This window comes from Macaca mulatta, chromosome X, assembly GCF_049350105.2.
Source record: "Macaca mulatta isolate MMU2019108-1 chromosome X, T2T-MMU8v2.0, whole genome shotgun sequence".
In the NCBI taxonomy this organism is placed as follows: domain Eukaryota; kingdom Metazoa; phylum Chordata; class Mammalia; order Primates; family Cercopithecidae; genus Macaca; species Macaca mulatta.
In genome coordinates this window covers 78,801,721-78,822,512 of record NC_133426.1, presented here as the reverse complement: position 1 = coordinate 78,822,512, position 20,792 = coordinate 78,801,721, and the positions used below count along the sequence as shown (strand labels likewise).

The 20,792-nt window shown below is 47.4% G+C and overlaps 1 protein-coding gene and 1 long non-coding RNA gene across 2 annotated transcripts in view; one reads left to right on the top strand and one right to left on the bottom strand.

Moving 5' to 3' along the window:
• Window positions 1-2,582: 2,582 nt before the first annotated feature.
• LOC144338744 (uncharacterized) lies at window positions 2,583-4,111 on the top strand. Its single transcript, XR_013413095.1, has 2 exons — window positions 2,583-2,681; window positions 3,050-4,111. It is a non-coding gene; the product is annotated as an uncharacterized LOC144338744 (long non-coding RNA).
• A 5,516-nt stretch (window positions 4,112-9,627) lies between these two features.
• The window catches only part of PIN4 (peptidylprolyl cis/trans isomerase, NIMA-interacting 4), an 84,007-nt gene continuing 72,842 nt past the window's right edge, over window positions 9,628-20,792 (bottom strand). The window contains exon 4 of the mRNA XM_077989426.1: window positions 9,628-9,732. Within this exon, the coding sequence (XP_077845552.1) occupies window positions 9,643-9,732 (90 nt within the window). The 3' untranslated portion in view covers window positions 9,628-9,642. The remainder of the gene's footprint in view (window positions 9,733-20,792) is intronic.

Here is a 20,792-nt window from a genome sequence, read left to right as displayed (position 1 = left end):
GGATGAAAATCTCCAGCTGCCCTTAAAGGTCATCGTAAATGAGCTGTTGATGTTGCAAAGCAGTGCACTTCCATGGACTTAGTGCCCTTATTAATCTCCAGCTGCCGCTGCAGACCTCAACTTTGTTTTTCAGAGGACAGAGATGTAGAACATAAACCTGTTCTTGCTTGCCCAAATGTGTCAGATCATGTCAGGTTTGCTTGCCAGTCTCAGGAAGATGTGCCCCTGCTTCATGGGGTCTACTGTCACACACCTTTTCCTCAATCCAGTCCCTCCCGTCTCAGTGTCAATTATCCTGCCTTGTGATTTCAACCTTCTCTCAACCTGCTCTCTTGTTCCTGTTACCCTGTAAAGCATGTCTTCCTGCTAAAAAGGAAAACCTCCCTTGCCACATATAGCAGGGCTTTTCAGCTTACTGTTAACGTTTGGCGCTACATAATTTGTGGGCAGCTGTCCTGTTCATTGTGTGATGTTTAACAATATTCCTATCCTCTATCCACTAGATATCCGCCCCCCACCACCTGAGTCATAATACAAAAATTACTTCAGACATTGCCAAATGCCCTCTGGGAAGCGAAGTTGCCCTATGTTGAGAGGTACTCCCTTGTAAATGCTGTATCTCACATCACCTTCATTTAGCACCTTGCATTTAACTTGCTGTAGACCACTGAGGCTTAATCATCCCACCATCACAGGTTTTAGAAAATCAGTTGTGTTTTGGACATCTTTAAGATAAAATAAACATGTAAAGTCACTTGGCATATTTAGCTGGGAATGTTAAATGGTCCCTGTTTCCCAGGCATAATGGTTTAGCAGTGGATAAGAGGCTTGCAGAGGCACTGTGGCTTAGGGCAGTGTCTCTACCCTGGCAGCATCCTGGGCTTTGAGTCAGCAGACTACTTGGTCTTGCCAGAGAAAATCAGCTAAAGGAGGCACGCCCAGGGTTCCTGAAGCCCAGATTTGGTCCTGTAGGGCTTCTCTGCCATTCATATTGCAGATGCCAAAGCATGACTGGCTGGGGTCCCATTAACTTTTTTAAGAGACAGGGTTTTGCTCTGTCACCCACGCTGGAGTGCAATGGTTCAGTCATAGCTCATTGCAGCCTCAAACTCCTGGGCTCAAGAGATCCTCCAGCCGCAGCCTCCTGAGTAACTGGGACTATAGGCACGCACCGTGATGCCAAGTTAATTTGTTTTTGTAGGGAAGGTCTTGCTACATTGGGCAGGCCAGTCTTGAATTCCTGGGCTCAAGTGGTCCTCCCACCCTGGCCTCCCAAAGTGCTGGGATTATAGGTGTGAGCCACTGTACCTGGGCCAGAAAAGGAATTTCTGCAGGGACTGGGCGCAGCTGAATCAGGGATGGGAAAGGTGTGTAAGTGGGCTTGCCAGATATCTTGCTTTAAGAATGGTTCTCAGGCCAGGCGCGGTGGCTCAAGCCTGTAATCCCAGCACTTTGGGAGGCCGAGACGGGCGGATCACCAGGTCAGGAGATCAAGACCATCCTGGCTAACACGGTGAAACCCCGTCTCTACTAAAAATACAAAAAACTAGCCGGGCGAGGTGGCGGGCGCCTATAGTCCCAGCTACTCGGGAGGCTGAGGCAGGAGAATGGCGTAAACCTGGGAGGCGGAGCTTGCAGTGAGCTGAGATCCGGCCACTGCACTCCAGCCTGGGCGACAGCAAGACTCCGTCTCAAAAAAAAAAAAAAAAAATGGTTCTCTTGCTGAGAATGGAGCTCATCCTGGTGGCCAGTTGTGATGAGAGGCCAGGTCAGAAGTAACCTTATGGTGCACTTCAGAAACAGGCAGGTGAGGTCGGGTGTGGTGACTCACACCTATAATCCCAGCACTTTGAGAGGCCAAAGCAGGTGGATCGATTGAGCCCAGGAGTTTGAAACTAGCCTGTGTAACATGGCAAAACCCTGTCTACCAAACATTGGCTGGGCGTGGTGTCATGCATCTTTGGTCCCAGCTATTTAGGAGGCTGAGGTGGGAAGATCACTGGAGCCTGGGGAATGGAGGTTGTAGTGAGCAATGATTGTGCTATTGTACTCCAGCCTGGATGACGGAGTGAGACCCTGTCTTAAAAAGAACAGGCAGGTGAGACTATGAAAGGCCAGAGGGCAGGACTCCAGCCAGCAACCTGGATGCAGGATCCTGAATGCTGGTAGGCTGGCTCTTGGTGCTACGCTACTCAACACATCCTTGGCTACACTTTGCTTCTTTCTAGGTACTAAAGTCTCTGCTCAGCAGATGATAGAAATGTGAATTTTAGCTAAGGGACCAAAGCAAATAGGGAAAATGAGAAGCCTCAGAGTTCCTTTCACATATACCATGGTTTCCTAGAGCTAATTGGTGAACCAGTTAGCACAACTGGAGAATTGGTATATTCAGCTGTGGTCTCATAGGGGTTTTGTTTAATTTTTATTTTTGGAGACAGGATCTCACTTTGTCACCCAGGCTGGAGTGCAGTGGCAGGATATCATGACTCACTGCAGCCTTGACGTCTCAGGCTCAAGTGATCCTCCCACCTCAGCTCCCTGAGTAGGTGGGACTACAGGAGCACACCACCATGCCTGGCTAATTTTTTTTTTTTTTTTTTTTTTTTTTGGTAGAGATGCGGGGGTCTTGCTATGTTGCCCAGGCTGGTCTCAAATTCCTGGGCTCGAGTGATCCTCTCAAAGTTGCTGGGATTACAAGCGAGAACCATTGCGCCTAGCCAGGAGGTTTCTTTTCAAAATTTTAAACTTGTGGTTTTTTATTTATTTGTTAAACAAGCACAGGGATTTTTGTTTTGTTTTGTTTATTTTGAGACAGTGTCGCTCTTATTGCCCAGGCTGGCGTGCAGTGGCATGATCTCAGCTCACCACAACCTCCGCCTCCCGGGTTCAAGCGTTTCTCCTGCCTCAGCCTCCTGAGTAGCTGGAATTACAGGCATGTGCCACCATGCCTGGCTAATTTTGTATTTTTAGCAAAGACAGGGTTTCTCCATGTTGGTCAGACTGTTGAACTCCTGACCTCAGGTGATCTGCCCACCTTGGCCTTCCAAAGTGCTGGGATTACAGGCATGAGCCACGGCACCCGGCCAGGATTCTATTTATTTTTCTCCCCCCACCCCCCCAACTAGCAACTTGGAAGATTTCCATTCTAATACCAGGCAGGTGGACTTAGCCCAAGGGCCCTGAATCATCTAAATGAGCTACAAATTTCCAAATAAAATGGCTTGTGTCTTTGTAAGGCTTTTAAAGCCTTCCAATTTGCTTCATATTCTTAGAGCTGAAGGAAACCTTTGAGATCATCTCAGCAGTGAGCCAAACAAGTCCTGAGATGAAACAGACTGAAGCCAGCAGAACTTAACCAGGTTTAGTTTACATCCCTGTGCCTCCAGCCAGGCTAGGCCTCACATCTGAGTCAGAGCAGCACAACGCAGCACAGCTTTGAATAAGAATAACAAACAGCTAGGACATATAGAATAGTTTACAAAGCCATTTTGATTTTTTGATACCCAAATCCTGTATTCTTTTCCCTAAACCAGATGGAGAAGAGTGATACCTCCCTCCGGCCTGTCAGTCTGTGTATAGTGTCCCCATCAGACTCCAGCCAAAAGCTTTGGACACATCCTTGATTCATGTCCTTTTATCAGAAAATCCTGGTGACTCTACCTTCAAAATATGTCCAGAATCCATATTTAGTGATACTTAGAAATAATTGCTCAGTTTTGCACAATCATACAGCTTTTTATGGAGTCCTTATCTTTGAGGATACATAGTGAAGGATTTGCAGAAGAAATGACGAGCAATCTGAAATTTGCTTCAAGTCTGGGTGCAGTGGTTCATGCCTGTAATCCCAGCTCTTTAGGAGGCCAAGATGGGAAGATCATTGAGGCCAGGAATTCAAGACCAGACTGGGCAATGTAGAGAGACACACTACCACCTCTACAAAAATTTTAAAAATTAGCTGAGCGTGGTGGTTCTTACCTGTAATTGAAGCTATTTGGGAGGCTGAGGTGAGAGGATAGCTTGAGCCCAGGAATTTGAGACTACAGTGAACTATGACTGCAACTGCACTCCAGCCTGGGTAACAGAACAAGACCCTGACTCAAATAAATAAAAATGACCATGTATTGATAATGTTGAAGGTGAATGATGGGTAGAGGGGATTCATTACTCTCTTCTGTATATCTTTGAGATTTTTCATAATAAACATATAAAGGAACAAATAGCACAATGTACAATGTATGCCCTCCTCCCAGATAATATCAGACCACTTATAACCTGCCCAACCTGGTATGAACCACCAACAACTCTTGCCTGCACACTAGATTATAGATAGCACCAGCCCATAACAGGTCTCTTGGCTTCCATTCTTGACCCCTCCAGTCTCAACTCAGCTGCCGAATGGGATCCTGTTTAAGATAGATCAGGTCACTCCTCACTCATGCTCCTAAATAAGCTCCCATCTATCTCAACTCAGACTAAAAGCCACAGCCATAAGAACCTGCGAGGCCCTCACAGTCTGGCTTCTCACCTCATCTACCTGTTCCCCGAGTCAATCTGTTCAGCCACACTGGCCTCCTTGATGTTTCTTGAACACAAGAGGCATTCTGCCTCAGTACTTTGCACTGATTCTTATTGTAGTTTATATTATGAACATTCTCAAATACACAGGAGAGTTGAGACAGCAGTATAGTGATTACCTATATGGACGCCACCTGGGTTCAATAATGGCTAAGATTTTGCCATATTTGCTTTATTTTCATGCCTGTATATGTACACAAACATCTATTTTTCTGAACACTTCGAAAGTAAATTGCAGCCAGGCACGGATGGCTCACGCCTGAAATCCCAGCAATTTGGGAAGCCAAGGTGGGAGGATCTCTTGAGCCCAGGAGTTCAAGACCAGCCTGGGCAACATAGGGAGACCCACCAACTCTAAGAAATACAAAAAAATTAGCTGGGTGTGATAGCACTGGCCTCTAGGTACAGCTACACAGGAGGCTGAGGTGGGAGGATCACTTCAGCCCAGAAGGTGAAGGTTGCAGTAAGCTAAGATGCCACTGCATCCCCAGCCTGGTTGATAGAGTGAGACCGTCTCAAAATGTTTTGAGATGAAGTTTCGCTCCTGTTTCCCAGGCTGGAGTGCAATGGCGCAATCTCTGCTCACTGCAACCTCCGCCTCCCGGGTTGAAGCGATTCTCCCGCCTCGGCCTCCTGAGTAGCTGGGATTGCAGGTGTGAGCCACTACGCCTGGCTAATTTTTGTATTTTTGTAGAGATGGTTTCACCATGTTGGCCAGGCTGGTCTCGAACTCCTTACCTCAGGTGATCCGCCCTTCTCGTTCTCCTGAAGTGCTCTGATTACAGGCATGAGCCACCGCTCCTGGCCTCAAAATTTTTTTAAAAAAAGAAAGGGGTGGCTGGGTGCAGTGTCTCACACCTGTAATCCCAGCACTTTGGGAGGCCAAGGCGGGCAGATTGCGAGGACAGGAGTTTGAAACCAGCCTGGCCAACGTGGTGAAACCCCGTCTCCACTAAAAATAAGAAAATTAGCCGGGTGTGGTGGCGGGCGACTGTAATCCCAGCTACTCAGAAGACTGAGGCAAGAGAATCGCTTGAACCTGGGAGGTGGAGGGTGCAGTGAGCCGAGATTGTGCCACCGCACTCCAGCCTGGGGGACAGCAAGACTGCATCTCCTGGGGAAAAAAAAGGAGGGGAGTTGGGGGGGCACGTGTTCTCAGGACCTCCTGAGAGCTGTGTCACGGAAAAGTCAAAAAGGTGTTTTAAAGTACATTGCAGGCCGGGCGCGGTGGCTCAAGCCTGTAATCCCAGCACTTTGGGAGGCCGAGACGGGCGGATCACGAGGTCAGGAGATCGAGACCATCCTGCCTAACACGGTGAAACCCCGTCTCTACTAAAAATTACAAAAAACTAGCCGGGCGAGGTGGCAGGTGCCTGTAGTCCCAGCTACTCGGGAGGCTGAGGCAGGAGAATGGCGTGAACCCGGGAGGCGGAGCTTGCAGTGAGCCGAGATCCGGCCACTGCACTCCAGCCTGGGTGACAGAGCAAGACTCCGTCTCAAAAAAAAAAAAAAAAAAAAAAAAAAAGTACATTGCAGACATGACCTCAGGTTCCTGGTACCAAAAGGTGGCAAGTGCCGGGTCTGAGGGACTCCACCCAAGGAGTTAATTCCCGTGCTCCCTTGAACATAAACTGGATATCCAAGAGTGATGCTGTCTTTTCAGGTACGACTTTCTCTCCCGAATCGGAAATCCACTCATCTGTTCCAGGTTGTTTAGCCTGGAAAATTCCCCAAACACAAACATCAATTTTAAAGCCCAAAGGGTCTGGGCACGGGGGCTCACAACTGTAATCCCAGCACTTTGGAAGGTGGGCAGATCACCTGAAGTCGGGAGTTGGAGACCAGCGTGGCCAACATGGCAAAACCCCATCTCTACTAAAAATACAAAAATTAGCCGGGCGTGGTGGCTGGCACCTGTGGTCCCAGCTACTCGGGAGGCTGAGGCACAAGAATCGCTTGAACCCAGGAGGCGGAGGTTGCAGTGAGCCAAGATCGTGTCACTGTACTCCAGCCTGGGTGACACAAAGCAAGACTCTGTCTCAAAAATAAATAAATTACTATTAAATTTAAAAATACTCCATTGTGAAGTCCATGTAGCCAGTTGATTCTCACAGAATGCTTCTATTGACTTTTGCCAAACTTTCATATCCATAGCCAACCTATGGTTATGGTTGCAATTGACAAAAGAATGTTAGCTCCCATGAGAGTATTGGTTGATATTTTTGTTTGCATTAACAAATAAGACAAAAGTGAAACAATAAAGACATATATGTTGGAACTTCAACTCACCTGTTGATGTAAGCAGCTTTTTTGCTGACTTGGAGAATAGTTCTTGAATACTGAAAGAATATTTCCTTAATTTTTAACTTTTTTTTAATTTTTAGAGACAGGGTCTCTATTGCCCAGTCAGGAGTGCACCCTGCTACTCACAGGCACAATCACAGCACCCTGCAGCCTTGAACTCCTGGGCTCAAGTGATCCCCCTGGCACTACAGGCACATGCCATCACCCTTGGCAATTTTTTTGTACAATTCACAATGTAATGGCTACAGTGACAGCACATTTCTAAGTTTAACCTGCGTTTTTAAACATTTTCTCCATCACTTAACTAGACAATCACCAAAACAATTAACCAAGTTCTGATTTGTAGTGTTTGCCAATTTCCATGGCTGATTTGAGGCTACCAACATGTCACTGAACAAGGAGTTGGGAGGAGATGCACGTAGCACACCATTACATAGCATTTCTACCATGCAGATACAACAGGTGTGAATAACTTCAAGGGCATCATAGAGAATAGTAAAATGTAGTAAAATAATTAGGAAGTGATGAGATTTTAGTATTTATTACCTTTTTTTTTTGACAGTCTCACTCTGTCAAAACATATATATATGTTTTTTGTGGGTTTTTTGAATTTTTTGGCTGGGCATGGTGGCTTATCCCTGTAATTCCAGCACTTTGGAAAGGCCATGGCAGGAGGACTGCTTGAGCCCTGGAGTTCGAAACCAGCCTGGGTAAGATGGCAGGACACCACCTGTACAAAAAAAAATTTTTTTTGCTGGGCACGGTGGCTCAAGCCTGTAATCCCAGCACTTTGGGAGGCTGAGATGGGCGGATCACCAGGTCAGGAGATCAAGACTATCCTAGCTAACACGGTGAAACCCCGTCTCTACTAAAAAATACAAAAAACTAGCCGGGCGAGGTGGTGGGCATCTATAGTCCCAGCTACTTGGGAGGCTGAGGCAGGAGAACGGCGTAAACCCGGGAGGCGGAGCTTGCAGTGAGCCGAGACCGCACCACTGCACTCCAGCCTGAGCAACAGAGCGAGACTCCGTCTCAAAAAAAAAAAAAAAAAATTTTTTTTTTTTCTTAAGACAATGTCTCACAGCACTGATTTTGGCTCACTGCAGCCTGGGCCTCCTGGGCTCAAGCAATCCTCCCACCTCAGTCTCCTGAGTAGCTGGGACTACAGGCGCACGCCACCATGCCCAGCTAATTTTTTTTTTGTATTTTTTGTGGAGACAAGGGTTTTGCCATGTTGTGCAGGCTGGTCTCAAACTCCTGAGTTCAAGCAATCTACCCACCTCGGGCTCCCAAAATGTTGGGATTACAGGCGTGTAACACCGCACCCTGCCAAAATGTTTTTTAAAAATTAGCCAGGCAAGGTGGTATGTGCCTGTATTCCCAGCTATTTGGGAGGCTAAGGAAGGAGGATCCCTTGATTTCAGGAGTTCAGGGTGGCAGTGAGCTATGATTGCACCACTGCACTCCAGCCTGGGTGACAAAGCAAGACCCTGTCTCTAAAAGCAAAACAACAAAACAAGAGAGGATTGTGCTATGTTGCCCAGGCTGGTCTTGAACTCCTAGCCTCAAGTGTTTCTCTTGCATCAGCCTTCTGAGTAGCTGTGATTACAGCCTGAGACACCATGCCTGGCAAAAATATTTTTAATATTGATATGTTTTTTTTCATTTTTAATGAATGCTGAGAAAATTCCTGAAGATTTAACAATTGGCCCTTGGGAGCTGGTAGGAGCTGGTTCCAGCTGGTATGAGACCCAGCAGGCTACCCTGATTCTGGCAAGTGTGCCACCTCAGTACTCCTCACATGGGCACTCCTCCATTCCTTCTGCTACCTCTGCCGTGGGCTACTTTCTGTGCACCTAGCCTAGTCCCTCTTCTGCAGGCTGCTGCCCACTCCCTAGAGCTCAGCTTGACATATGTCACTTTCTCTTCAAACCCTCTTGTTCAAAATCACTGCCTGTAGAATCAAGTTCAGATTCCTTGGGCTGTCCTTGCAAGGCCTCCCCAGTGTGGTGCTCAGCTATTTTTTCAATAGAAAGACAACAGTAGCTTGCAATCCCAAGTCTCTGTTTACCACCATGACTTCTTTCTTGGGCATCAGGCCCACACGCCACCTGCTCCCTGGGTGTCTCCTGTTGGATGGTCTCCTGATTTTCTTGTAGGGCCTCAAATTCACCCTGTTCCCTTTTCAGACTCTTTGGACACCGTTTCTTCTCACAGGAACATTTTTCTTCCACTCTGCAACCCTACTAGTCCCTGCTCCACTAACTTTTTTCTGGCGGACTGTCATCCATCCTTCAGGTCTCAACTGAAACGTTGCTTCCCCTGGGAAACCTCTGGGAAAGTGAGGGACCTCATGCACACCATTTCTCTCTTCTTCTCATCATAGAATTTGCCACATTGTATTAAAATTGTCTATTTGTCTGTCTCCCCCAGGAGATTGTGAGGTGCATAAGGCTCATCTTGTTCACCACTCTATCCCCAGCACCTAGCCTGTTCACTGGCACACTGTGGGTGCTGAACAAATGAACAAATTAATGAGGTACATCCAGCAGTTCCCCTACAAACCCGCCCCCACATCTGTCTGGTTTCCTTGCTGTTCCCCTAGCACACCCTGTACTTTCTCTCTTCTGAAAACAAAAACAAAAATCCATAGTTTTTGTTTGTGCTTAAGGGGACAAAGTCAGAAAATGTCACCTTCTGAAATTGGAACTAATAGAATCAACACTGAATAGATGAGATCAGCCATCTGCAAAATAATCCACTTTAAGGGTTGGTTTGTAAATATGATACCAATGAGATGAGGGTGCTTCTCAGGTCTCTATGGTGACCAGCATGTTGCTGCAGGCTGGGAATCTGCCAAACATAAAGAAAGTGATAATGTCAATCAATTGTAACCTGATTGCTAGAGATAATGCTGTATAAACAGGAGGGCCCTTGTCTGCATGGGGTCTTGACAAGAGTTGAGCCAAAGAGCAATAAATTTATTGTGTCTGATCATCATTAAGTGCTACATGCAGCCCTTTGCAGTTTACAAAGCTCCTCCTTGCAGTGAATTTCCATGACCCTGAAAAATTGGGCTTATTTGCCATCTTACTGGTGAAGAAAAATGTCCACACCTTCACTAAGCCCGCAGGAAGTGAGAAGGTTATGAACTCAAGGACAGAAATACTTCTAGGGCAGACACAGCAGCTTTTGGCTTTGAAGAGGTTTGGCTTGGGGCCTCAGACCCCCTTGAAGGGGGACAGGTTGTCATGGGGTGGGGCACTGAATGCTGCCAGGTTGATCTCTTGTTCATTCAGCAAACATTTATTGAACCACGACCATGTGCCCAGCAGAGCACTAAGAGCTTGGAATACAGTGGTAAGACGTAGAGCTCTTTGTCAAACTGACGACCTAAGTCCAGGGCTGTGACAAGTAAACAATCACAAATATGTTGTGATGGGTGGTCTGAGAAGGGAAGCACGAGGTGCTCTTGGAGGCCCATAGAAAGGACACCTACACGGGTCTAGGGGGAGGGTCTCGGAAGGCTTCACAGAGGAATTGGTGCCTTAGGCTGACTTAAGCATCTGAAGGGACTTAGAGAGACAAAAGGGAGCTGGAGGAATCAGAGGTTGGGGAGAGAAGGACTTTCCAGGAAGAGATGGCAGAAAATGAGAAAACTTGGGAGTGAGGGTGTATGACAAGTAGAGGCAAGGGAAGAGGGGTGAGGGGGAGTTGTAAGAGGCGAGGCTGGAGAAATCATCACAAAATCCAAATTAATATCATCATAACCTCACAGTAATAACTTACAATATAACAAATCCATCATATTAATCACAATTAGTAATCGTTAGTTGATTAAATCAATACTAAATCATATTACTGGTACTGACAACTTTATAATAACCAGGTCTAATTGGCAGCAAGTGGTTAAAGTGCTTACGTGCAGGGCACCAAGTTGAGCAGGTTACACACCCTCTCTCCTCTCTCACCCTAACAACAGTCGTACCAGGGAGGTACTGTTCTCCCACTTTACAAATGAGAAAGTTGAAGATTCAAGATGTTAAAAAGGATACCAAAAGTCACATTCGCTATGAAATGGCTGGCCTGGCATTAGAATTGAGGTTTATAGGGACTCCAGAACCCATCCTGTAAAATGATTTGCCTAATAGCACTAGGTCTCATTACACATGTACAAAAATTTGGACTTAATCCAAACAGAAAGTCATCCATGAGTTCTGGACGGGGGGGTCGATACCCAGATTTTGCTTTTTTATAAATTTTTTTGAGATGGAGTCTCCCTCTGTCACCTGGGCTGGAGTGCAATAGCACGTCTTGGCTCACTGCAACTTCCGCCTCCCGGGTTCAAGGAATTCTCCCTGCCTCAGCCTCCCGAGTAGCTGGGATTGCAGGTGCCTGCCACCACGCCTGGCTGATTTTTTTATTTTTAGTAGAGACAGAGTTTCACCATGTTCAGGCTAGTCTCGAACTCCTGACCTCAGGTGATCCACAAAGTGTTGGGATTACAGGCATGAGCCACCGCGACCGGCTAAATTTTGCTTTAAAAAGCTCTCTCTGGCTGCCCAGTGAAAGCAGCTGGTGGAAGCAGAGAATAGAGGCAGAGAGGGCCACGGAAGGCTTTTGCCTTTTACCTCATCTCTCAGGTAGTGTGGCTTGGCCTAGGGAGATAGCCGTGGGGACAGAAAGAAGGGATTGGCTTCATGCAATTTGTAGGGGGTAAAATTGACAGGCCTTGGTGACTGATGGGATGTGGAGAGTGACAGCAAGGAAAACTTGAGAATGACTGCCTGAGTTCTGGCTTAAGCAAATGGATGAGTAGGTGGCAGAGCCATTTGTAGAAAAGAACATGAAAAGAGGAAGAGGTCTGGGAAAAGACACCCACTGAGTTCACACTGCAGGTGGAGGGCGAGGTACACACGTGGGAGACACTAAGGAGGAGGGCCTTGGGAAGCAGTTGGAGAGATGGTTCTCAACCTCAGAGGAGAGGTTCGGACTAGGCATCAGGATAAAGAAGGTAACTGGAGCCCTGGAGGGATGAGGTCTCTCAGGCGTGCCATGCCCCCGAGTGAGAAAGGGAAGGGCTGAGGATACTCTGATGCACACCGCTATTTGAGGGAGGACAGAGTGAAAGGGTCTGCAAAGAGCCTGCTTGCCCCCATAGGAGAAGATAGCTGGCAGGCCTAAGGGAGAGTTGAGACTTCAGTTCCTTGAACTGAAAGGACCTTTAGAAAACATTTGATTAAAACATCTCATTTATAGCTGCCTCCCCTCAGAAGGACACAGGGCGGCACCACTGCCAATTTGAGCACTCTTGTATCTTGCAGCTAGGATGAAGACTTGGGGCTGGGTCTCTAGCTGTGAGGAGAGCTACCCAAACAACCAATCCCACTCTCTTAACCCAGCTCAGCCCCTTTGGAATACAAGGCTCTTATCTGTGTAGCAATGGTTTGATCTAACTGTTGAAGAGACACTACAGCATAGCGGTTAAGGATAAGGCCTCTGGGCCAGGCGCAGTGGCTCATGCATGTAATCCCAGTACTTTCGGAGGCCGAGGCGGGCGGATCACTTCAGGTCAAGAGTTCAAGACCAGCCTGGCCAATATGGTGAAACCCCATCTATACTAAAAAAAAAAAAAAAAAAAAAAAAGCCAGGTGTGATGGTGAGCACCTGTAATCCCAGCTACTCAGGAGGCTGAGGCAGGAGAATGGCTTGAACCCAGGAAGCGGAGGTTGCGGTGAGCCAAGATTGCACCACTGCATTCCAGCCTGGGCAATAGAGCGAGACTCCATCTCAAAACAAACAAACAAACAAACAAACAAAAAGGATATGGCCTCTGTGCCAGAGTACCTGTGTTCAAAACCCCCCACCAACATTCACTAGCTGTGATAGTGGGCAAGTCAATTCACCCCCCTGATTCTCAGCTTTCCCATCTGTTAAAGGGGATAATAATTGTACCAACTTCATAGGGTTTGTTGTGAGGATAAACTGTATTAGAACACTCCCTGGCAACTATTAATAGTAAACTCTAGGCCAGGCGCAGTGGCTCATGCCTGTAATCCCAGCACTTTGGGAGGCTGAGGCGGGTGGATCACCTGAGGTGAGGAGTTCGAGACCAGTCTGACCAACATGGTGAAACCCCGCCTCTACTAAAAATATAAAAAATTAGCCTGGCGTGGTGGGCACCTGTAATTCCAGCTACTTGGGAGGCTGAGGCAGGAGAATCACTTGAACCTGGGAGGCGGAGGTTGCAGTGAGCCGAGATCCTGCCATTGCACTCCAATCTGGGCAACAAGAGCGAAACTCCGTCTCAAAAAAAAAAAACAAAAACTAGTAAGCTCTATTGAGTGTTAGCTGATCCTGGCCAACAAGAATGTTGTTTCCAATTACAGTTTCCAAGTCCATATTCTCTGGGGCCTAACTGCTCACTAAAAATGCTTAGGGCATTTATAAAGCGGGATGACAACAAAAGTGTTTTGGAAAATAATATGATAATTGAGATTTCAAACAACTCAGTCAAAGTAGTCATCACAAGAAAAAGCAGACCTTGGTTAGACTTTCTTTCCCTTTTGTAAAAACATTATTTTTTATTTTCTGGCAGGAACTTATAGAGCATTTCTTACCCTCTACAGTTTGGTATAATTTTTATTTTGAATCACATAATGATAATGGGAGTATTGAGTAGGGGGTGCAGGGGACAAAGTAAAACCCAAATGTTTTAGAGCCCCTAAGTCTTAGTCTCGGATAATCCCATTTGAGCCTTGCATCAAGCCTGTGATGGAGGTATCATTTACATCCTTCTTCGCAGAGGTGGAAAATGAGACTCAGAGAGGTCAAGAACCTGGTCCAAGTTCACACAACTAATAGGGATGAGCTGGATGGGAACCCAGGCAGTCTGATGTCAGAGTCTGTCAGAGTCTCTCGTGAGGTGAGGGGTTAGTGTTTGTGGTTCTGGAGGCGGGGTAGGGTTTCCTCAGTGTGGGCCTAACAGTCCCATATAAGGGGGATTCATGCTTTTGTACAAGGAGTAAGAGAGTAAGGGGGCCCCTGGTGGCAGGCCCTTGGCTGGGGGTGATTCAGGCCAGAATGCAAAGATGGTTCGCGAGGCCTTTTGGAGAGTCTCTTCCTTGGGGGCCATATGTTTGCAATCAGTGTGTGTGTGGCTGTGGGGGAAGGCCTGTTCTGGCCAGTGGCCAAGCCAGGTGTTTGCTGTGTGATTCACACAAACAAACCTCAGTAACTCCTCGGCGCGCTGGGAATTTTGTGTGCCATAGTTATGACCTGCTTCATCCCGTAACTCAGAAGGTTTCAAAGGTCCTCTGGGCCGGGACTGGTCCAAGGCAGAGCTGGGGAGGCGGAAGGTGGACCTCTCATCCCCTTACGCCTCCCTGTTGGGGTCCCTTTCCTTACACAGGACTTTCTTTCCATCACACAGTCCACATTCTCCACACCCTGTCCTCCTGCAGCCTTCCCCAACCCCGAGACTTCCACTAAGGCCTGCCTGGCCATTGGCTTCATTTCCTGCTACCTGTTGTGAAGGATGAGCCCTGTGCACCTCTTTTCTGCCTAACAGAGCCCCACTCATCCTCCCCAGCTGCCTCCAACCTCAGCTCCGCTACAAGGCTTTTCCAGCTTCCTCAGAAAAGGAAGGTCAAGGGAGCAGCAAGTGCTCAGGAAGCACCTAGTCTGTGCCAGCTGTGGAACTGAGGTTTTACATAATCACTTCATTAAATCTTCACGACAGCCCCATGCACTCCTACAGAAGAGGAATCTCGGGTTCAGAAATGGCAAGCAACTTGCCCAAGGTCACAGAGCTAAGAAGGGCAGGGGTGTAGCCCAACTTAACTCCCGAATCCCTGTGAACTTGAACTGTCCATTTCACACCATACTGCCTGCCTCAAGACACCTTCCTCCTTGATCATCTTCAACTCCTTTTGTTTTCCATCCCACCCCATGTCCAGTCCATCAGCAAATACTCTTGGCTCCACCTTCAAAATATATCCAGAATCCACCACTTATCATCATCTCCATAGCTGCCACCCTGGTCTAAGTTCCAATCAGCTTTCATCTGGATTACAGCAATGGTACTCTAACTGCTCGTTTGCTCCTAACAGTGCTCCTAATGACTTTGCCCCTGCCCCTCACGCCCTCCCATGCACACAGTCTATTCACCACACAGAAGCCAGAGGGATTCTGTTACAACACAAGTCAAATCATGTCACTTTTCTTTTCTTTTGAGACGGAGTCTCGCTCTGTCACCCAGGCTGGAGTGCAGTGGCACCATCTCGGCTCACTGCAACCTCCGCCTCCTGGGTTCAAGCGATTCTCCTGCCTCAGCCTTCAGAGTAGCTGGGATTACAGACGCCCGCCACCTCGCCCGGCTAGTTTTTTGTATTTTTAGTAGAGACGGGGTTTCACGGTTTTAGCCAGCATGGTCTCGATCTCCTGACCTCGTGATCCACCCACCTCGGCCTCCCAAATTGCTGGGATTACAGGCATGAGCCACAGCGCCCAGCTATCATGTCACTTCTCCCTCAAAGTCCTTCAATGGCTCTTGTTACATTTGTAGTCTAAGTCTTTAATGTCAGCCTATATAGCCTAGATGATCTGTTCCCAGCTCTTTCCTATTCTCTCCCTTGCTCTGTTCCAGCTACCCTGGACTCATTGCTATTCTTCCAACATGCCAGAGCCTGAGGGCCTTTGTACCTACTGTTTCTTCTGCCTGGAACATTCTTGGAAGTCTGCATGGCTTGCTGCCCCACTTGTTTCAGGTCTTCATTCAAAACATACCTTCTCAGTGAAACTCTCCCCATCATCCTGTTTCAATTTGCAACACCTGCTCCACCAACACTTGTTATTCCTGCTCTCCTGTTTTTTTTTTTTTCTTCTCCCTTGTAACTGTGATGGTTAATTTTATGTGTCAACTTGACTAGACTGTGGGGTTTTCAGATATTTGATTCAACATGATTTCTGGGTGGGTCGTGAGAGTGTTTCTGGTTGAGATTCACATTTGAATTGGTAAACTGAGTAAAGCAGGGTGCCCTCGGGCCTCATCCAATTCGTTGAAGGCCTGAATACAATAAAAGGCTGAGTAAGGAAGAATTCTTTCTCTCTGCCGACTTTGAGCTGGGACATCCATCTTCAAATTGGAATTATACCTTGGCTCTCCTGGGTCTCCAGCCTGCCAACTGCAGAACTTGTTCTCAGCCTGCATAATCATGTGAGCCGATTCCTTATAGTAAATATGTACATGTATGTTACATATGTGTATAAATCTAGAGATCCTGTTTGTTCCATTTCTCTGGAACACACCAACTAACAGCACTTTGGCTATTTTTTAAAAATGTGTTGTCTGCCTCTACTCTAAGGTAAACTTCATGACGGCAAGGATTTTTGTGTGTTTTGTTCTCCGGTTTTCCCTCAACACAATGCCTGACATATAGTAGGTGTTTAATAAGTATTGGTTGAATGAATCATAGCCCCTTATGTTTGACTTTCCCAGGAGTCTGTGAGCCACTTCACTACAAGAACTTGGAGTCCTCGCCTTTGCATTCCCGGTGCCCAGCAAAGTGCCCACCTCCAAAGGTGCCCAGTAAATATCGAACAAAATGCCTTCATATGATCCATCCAGAAGAACGTTGGAGTTTCTAGAACCAAATTAGGAGGACTGAGCCTTCTTCAGTCCCTAATTCAGGGGCACCACCTCTCTGCTTTCCCCCACCTCTCCCTGAAACCCCAGTCTTGCCTGGCTGTTTATCTGCTGTGCCCGGCCTCCTTCCCTGCCTCTCAGAGTCCTCTCTCCCTTCCCCCATCCGCCCCCCTGCTCGCCCGCCTGAGTACAGGCTATTATCTGGGGGTGGTAATTATTGCGAGTAAATTGGAAGTTGTTTTGCACAGAGCTGTCTCACGCAGGTCGATTTGTATGCTTCCTGGGCACTTCTGACACTCCAGAAATGCCATAGCAACGGCCGGGCGCCGCCGGGCTCACTGATGGCAGGAGATCAGGCGGGGGAGTGGTGCGCCGTGGGCGGGGAGAGGGGCGGGAAGGCGGCAGGAAAGGCCGAGGGCACCACGCGGCAGGGAAGCCGCAGCCTTCGCAGCCGCCACCTGTCTGCTGAGCCTCGATTTCCCTGTCGGTGACAAGGGGATGAGAACCTGCAAGCAAGCTGTTGAGGGGCATAAACGAGCTAATGGCTTGAACAGTTTGTAAACTAAAACGAGGGCCAGCTGGCATTACAATGAACTATTATTATTATTATTATTATTTTTAGAGATGGGGTCTTGCTCTGTCGCCCAGGCTGGAGTTCAGTGGCCTGATCATGGCTCACTGCAGCCTCGACCTCCTGGGCTCAAGCTATCCTCCAATGGACTATTATTACCACGACTATTCTTTTTCCTGGTATTGTCTTCTTTTCCTCTTCTCCCCGCCTTTCTGCGGCTCTGCCCCCACCCGCCTCGCCGCCACCCGACTCCTCCCACCTCCTCGGACCCCCGCCCTGAGCCGGTGCCTGCCCGAATCCCCCGCCGGAGCGGGGTTCCTGCTGGCCCTCCTTTATTCCGTGCAAAATCACAGCCCCTGGGACACCTTTTGGAGACGAGGCCCACAGAGACACCGCAAGCTCATCCTGCAGGGGCAGAGCCGCTGATTAAATTATATTCGCTCTGCCTTTCAGTCATTCAGATTGGTTGGGACGAGGCCAGCTGGAATTAGTGAGAAATTTGAAGCAGAGAATATTGACAAAGAAAGGCTGTTTTATTGCCTGCAATGACACAGGATATTTCAAAGGCAGCTCAGCAGGTCAAGGAGAGCTTAGTTCGTGAATAGATCAGACTTTTTGCTAATTATTTGGATAGACACAGATCTCAAGTTTTTAAAATCAGTTTTGTTTCCTTCAGGGACTTGAAAAACAACCCTTCCTCTCCCCAAATCTGAGATCCTTACCAGGTGAAGGCTTTGAAAACAAGAAAGTACTGTTAAACTATTCATTAATTCCAAATATTTTTTCAGCACCTACTATGTGCTAGGACGATTGTGACTTTTGAAAATACAGACATGGAGCTGATACCTACAGGAGAAACAAACAACATGAAAGTAAACAGGGAAACAGATACTTTTAAATCGTGGTAATGACTCTGAAATAATAGGATTAGAGTGGTGGGGGTAGCTACTTTAAAGAAGGTGGGTCAGGGAAGGTCTCACAGGAGAGATGGCTGATTTCTGAGTGATAAGAAGGAGCCAGCCATGCTCAGATTTTAGGGTAAAGTGTTCCTGGCCAAGGGACAGCAAAAGCAAAGACCTGGTGGTGGAAATGGGCGTGATTGTTCAAAGAACAGAAAGAAGGCCAATGTGCCTGAAGAAAGAGGGTGAGATTTGGAAATCACGTAGGGACCTGTAGGCTTCAGTGAGGAGTTTGGATAGTATTTCTAGTGTGTTGTGAACTCAATGAAAGGTCTTAAGCAAAGGAGTGACCTGATCTGCTTTATGTGTTTTTTGAAAGGATTATTGGGTACTGTTTGACGAATGGATTTTCTTTTCTTTTCTTTTCCTTTTTTTCTTTAAGACAGGGTTTCACTCTGTTGCTCAGGCTGGAGTGCAGTGGCATGATCATGGCTCACTGAAGTTTCAACCTTCCAGGCTCCAGTGATCCTCCCACCTGAGCCTCCCATGTACCTAGGACTACAGGCATGCACCACCATGCCCAGCTAGTTTTGTTTTTGTTTTTGTTTTTGTTTTGTAGAGATGGTGTCTTACTATGTCACCCAGGCTGGTCTTGAACTCCTGGGCTCAAGCGATCCTCCCACTTCAGCTTCCCAAAGTGCTGGGATTACAGCATGAACCACCACGCCCCGCGTGATTTTCTTTTCTCTTTTTCTTTTTTTCTCTTCTTTTCTTTTCTTTTTTTTTGAGATGGAGTATTGCTCTGTCACCCAGGCTGGAGTGCAGTGGTGTGATCGCGGCTCACTGCAATCTCTGCCTCCCGGGTTCAAGCAATTCTCCTACCTCAGCCTCCCCAGTAGCTGGGATTACAGGCGCACGCCACCACGCCTGGTTAATTTTTGTATTTTTAGTAGAAATGGGGTTTCACCATATTGGTCAGGCTGGTCTCAAACTCCTGACCTCAGGCAATCCACCTGCCTCAGCCTCCCAAAGTGCTGGGATTACAGGCATGGGCCACCGTGCCCGGCGTGATTTTCTAATAAGAAAAATTGACTGGGGAACAGGAATGGGAATAGGGAGACTGGTTAGGAAACCATTGGTAAATTCCAGGTGACTTAGGCTTGGGTAGTTGCAGTGGAGTGGGGATAGGTGGAGAGATTCAGGATGTATTTTGGAGAGAGCCAACAGGGCTTGGTGATGAACTAGATGAGGGACAGAAATGATGTTTCTAGTTCCTAGCTTTTTGGCTTGAGCAACTGAGTGGTGCCATTTGTAGAGCTGTGGAAAACCAGGGCAGATCAAGTTTGAGGGTGGGTTGGGAACCAATAATTCTCTTTTGGACGTTTTCAGTGTGAAATGTCAGATGTCGGGGGGACTTGATATAGGGGTCTGGGACTCCAGTGAGAGGTATGGACCTAAGAAAGACGTTTGGGTGTCCTTAATATTCAGTTAGGAGCCCTTGGATTCTTGGTGACTTGCTCAAAGCTAACACAACTAGAACAGAAACATGGTAAGATACCTGCTGTTATGAACCACACGTTTGTGTCCCCGCTAAAGGCATATGTTGAAATTCTAACCAGAAATGGGATGGTATTAGGAGGTGGGGCCTTTGACAGGTGATTAGGTCATGAAGGTAAAGCCCTCATGAATAGGATTAATGTCTTATTAGAAAAGACGTGGAGGGACCGGGCACAGTGGCTCACGCCTGTAATCCTAGTACTTTGGGAGGCCGAGGTGGGCAGATCACTTGAGGCCAGGAGTTTGAGACCAGCCTGGCCAACATGGTGAAACCCTTTCTCTGCTAAAAATACAAAAATTAGCTGAGTGTGGTGGCGCATGCCTGTAATCCCAGTTACTTGGGAGGCTGAGGCAGGAGAATTGCTTGAACCCAGGAGGCAGAGGTTGCAGTGAGCTGAAGCACAACTGCACTTCAGCCTGGGTGACAGAGCAAGACTCTGTCTCAAAAAAGAAAAGAAGGCCGGGCGCGGTGGCTCAAGCCTGTAATCCCAGCACTTTGGGAGGCCGAGACGGGCGGATCACGAGGTCAGGAGATTGAGACCATCCTGGCTAACACGGTGAAACCCCGTCTCTACTAAAAAATACAAAAAACTAGCCGGGCGAAGTGGCGGGCGCCTGTAGTCCCAGCTACTTGGGAGGCTGAGGCAGGAGAATGGCGTGAACCCGGGAGGCGGAGCTTGCAGTGAGCTGAGATCCGGCCACTGCACTCCAGCCTGGGCGACAGAGCATGACTCCGTCTCAAAAAAAAAAAAAAAAAGAAAAGAAAAGAAAAGACCTGGAGGCCAGGCACTGAGTGGCTCGTGCCTATGAGAGGATCACTTGAGGCCAGGAGTTCAAGACCAGCCTGAGCAAGATGGCAAGAACCCACTTCTACAAAAAAAAATAAAAAATAAAAATAGCCAGGCTTTGAGACCAGAAGGTTGAGGCTGCAGTGAGCCATGATTGTGCCACTGTATTCCAGCCTGGGTGACAGAGCGAGACCATGTCTCTCAAAAAAAAATTTTTTTTTTTTATTAAAAAGAAAAGACTCCAAGAGCTTGTTTCCTTTTTCTCTCTGTTCTCCATCAAGTGAGGGGTACAACAAGAAGGTGAATGTCTACATATCAGGAAGAGGGCCTCACCAGACACTGAATTTGCCTGCACCTTGATCCTGGATTTCCCAGCCTCCAGAACTGTGAGAAACAAATGTTCGTTTGCTTTTTTTTTTTTTTTTTTTTTTTTTTTTTTAATTTATTGGGTT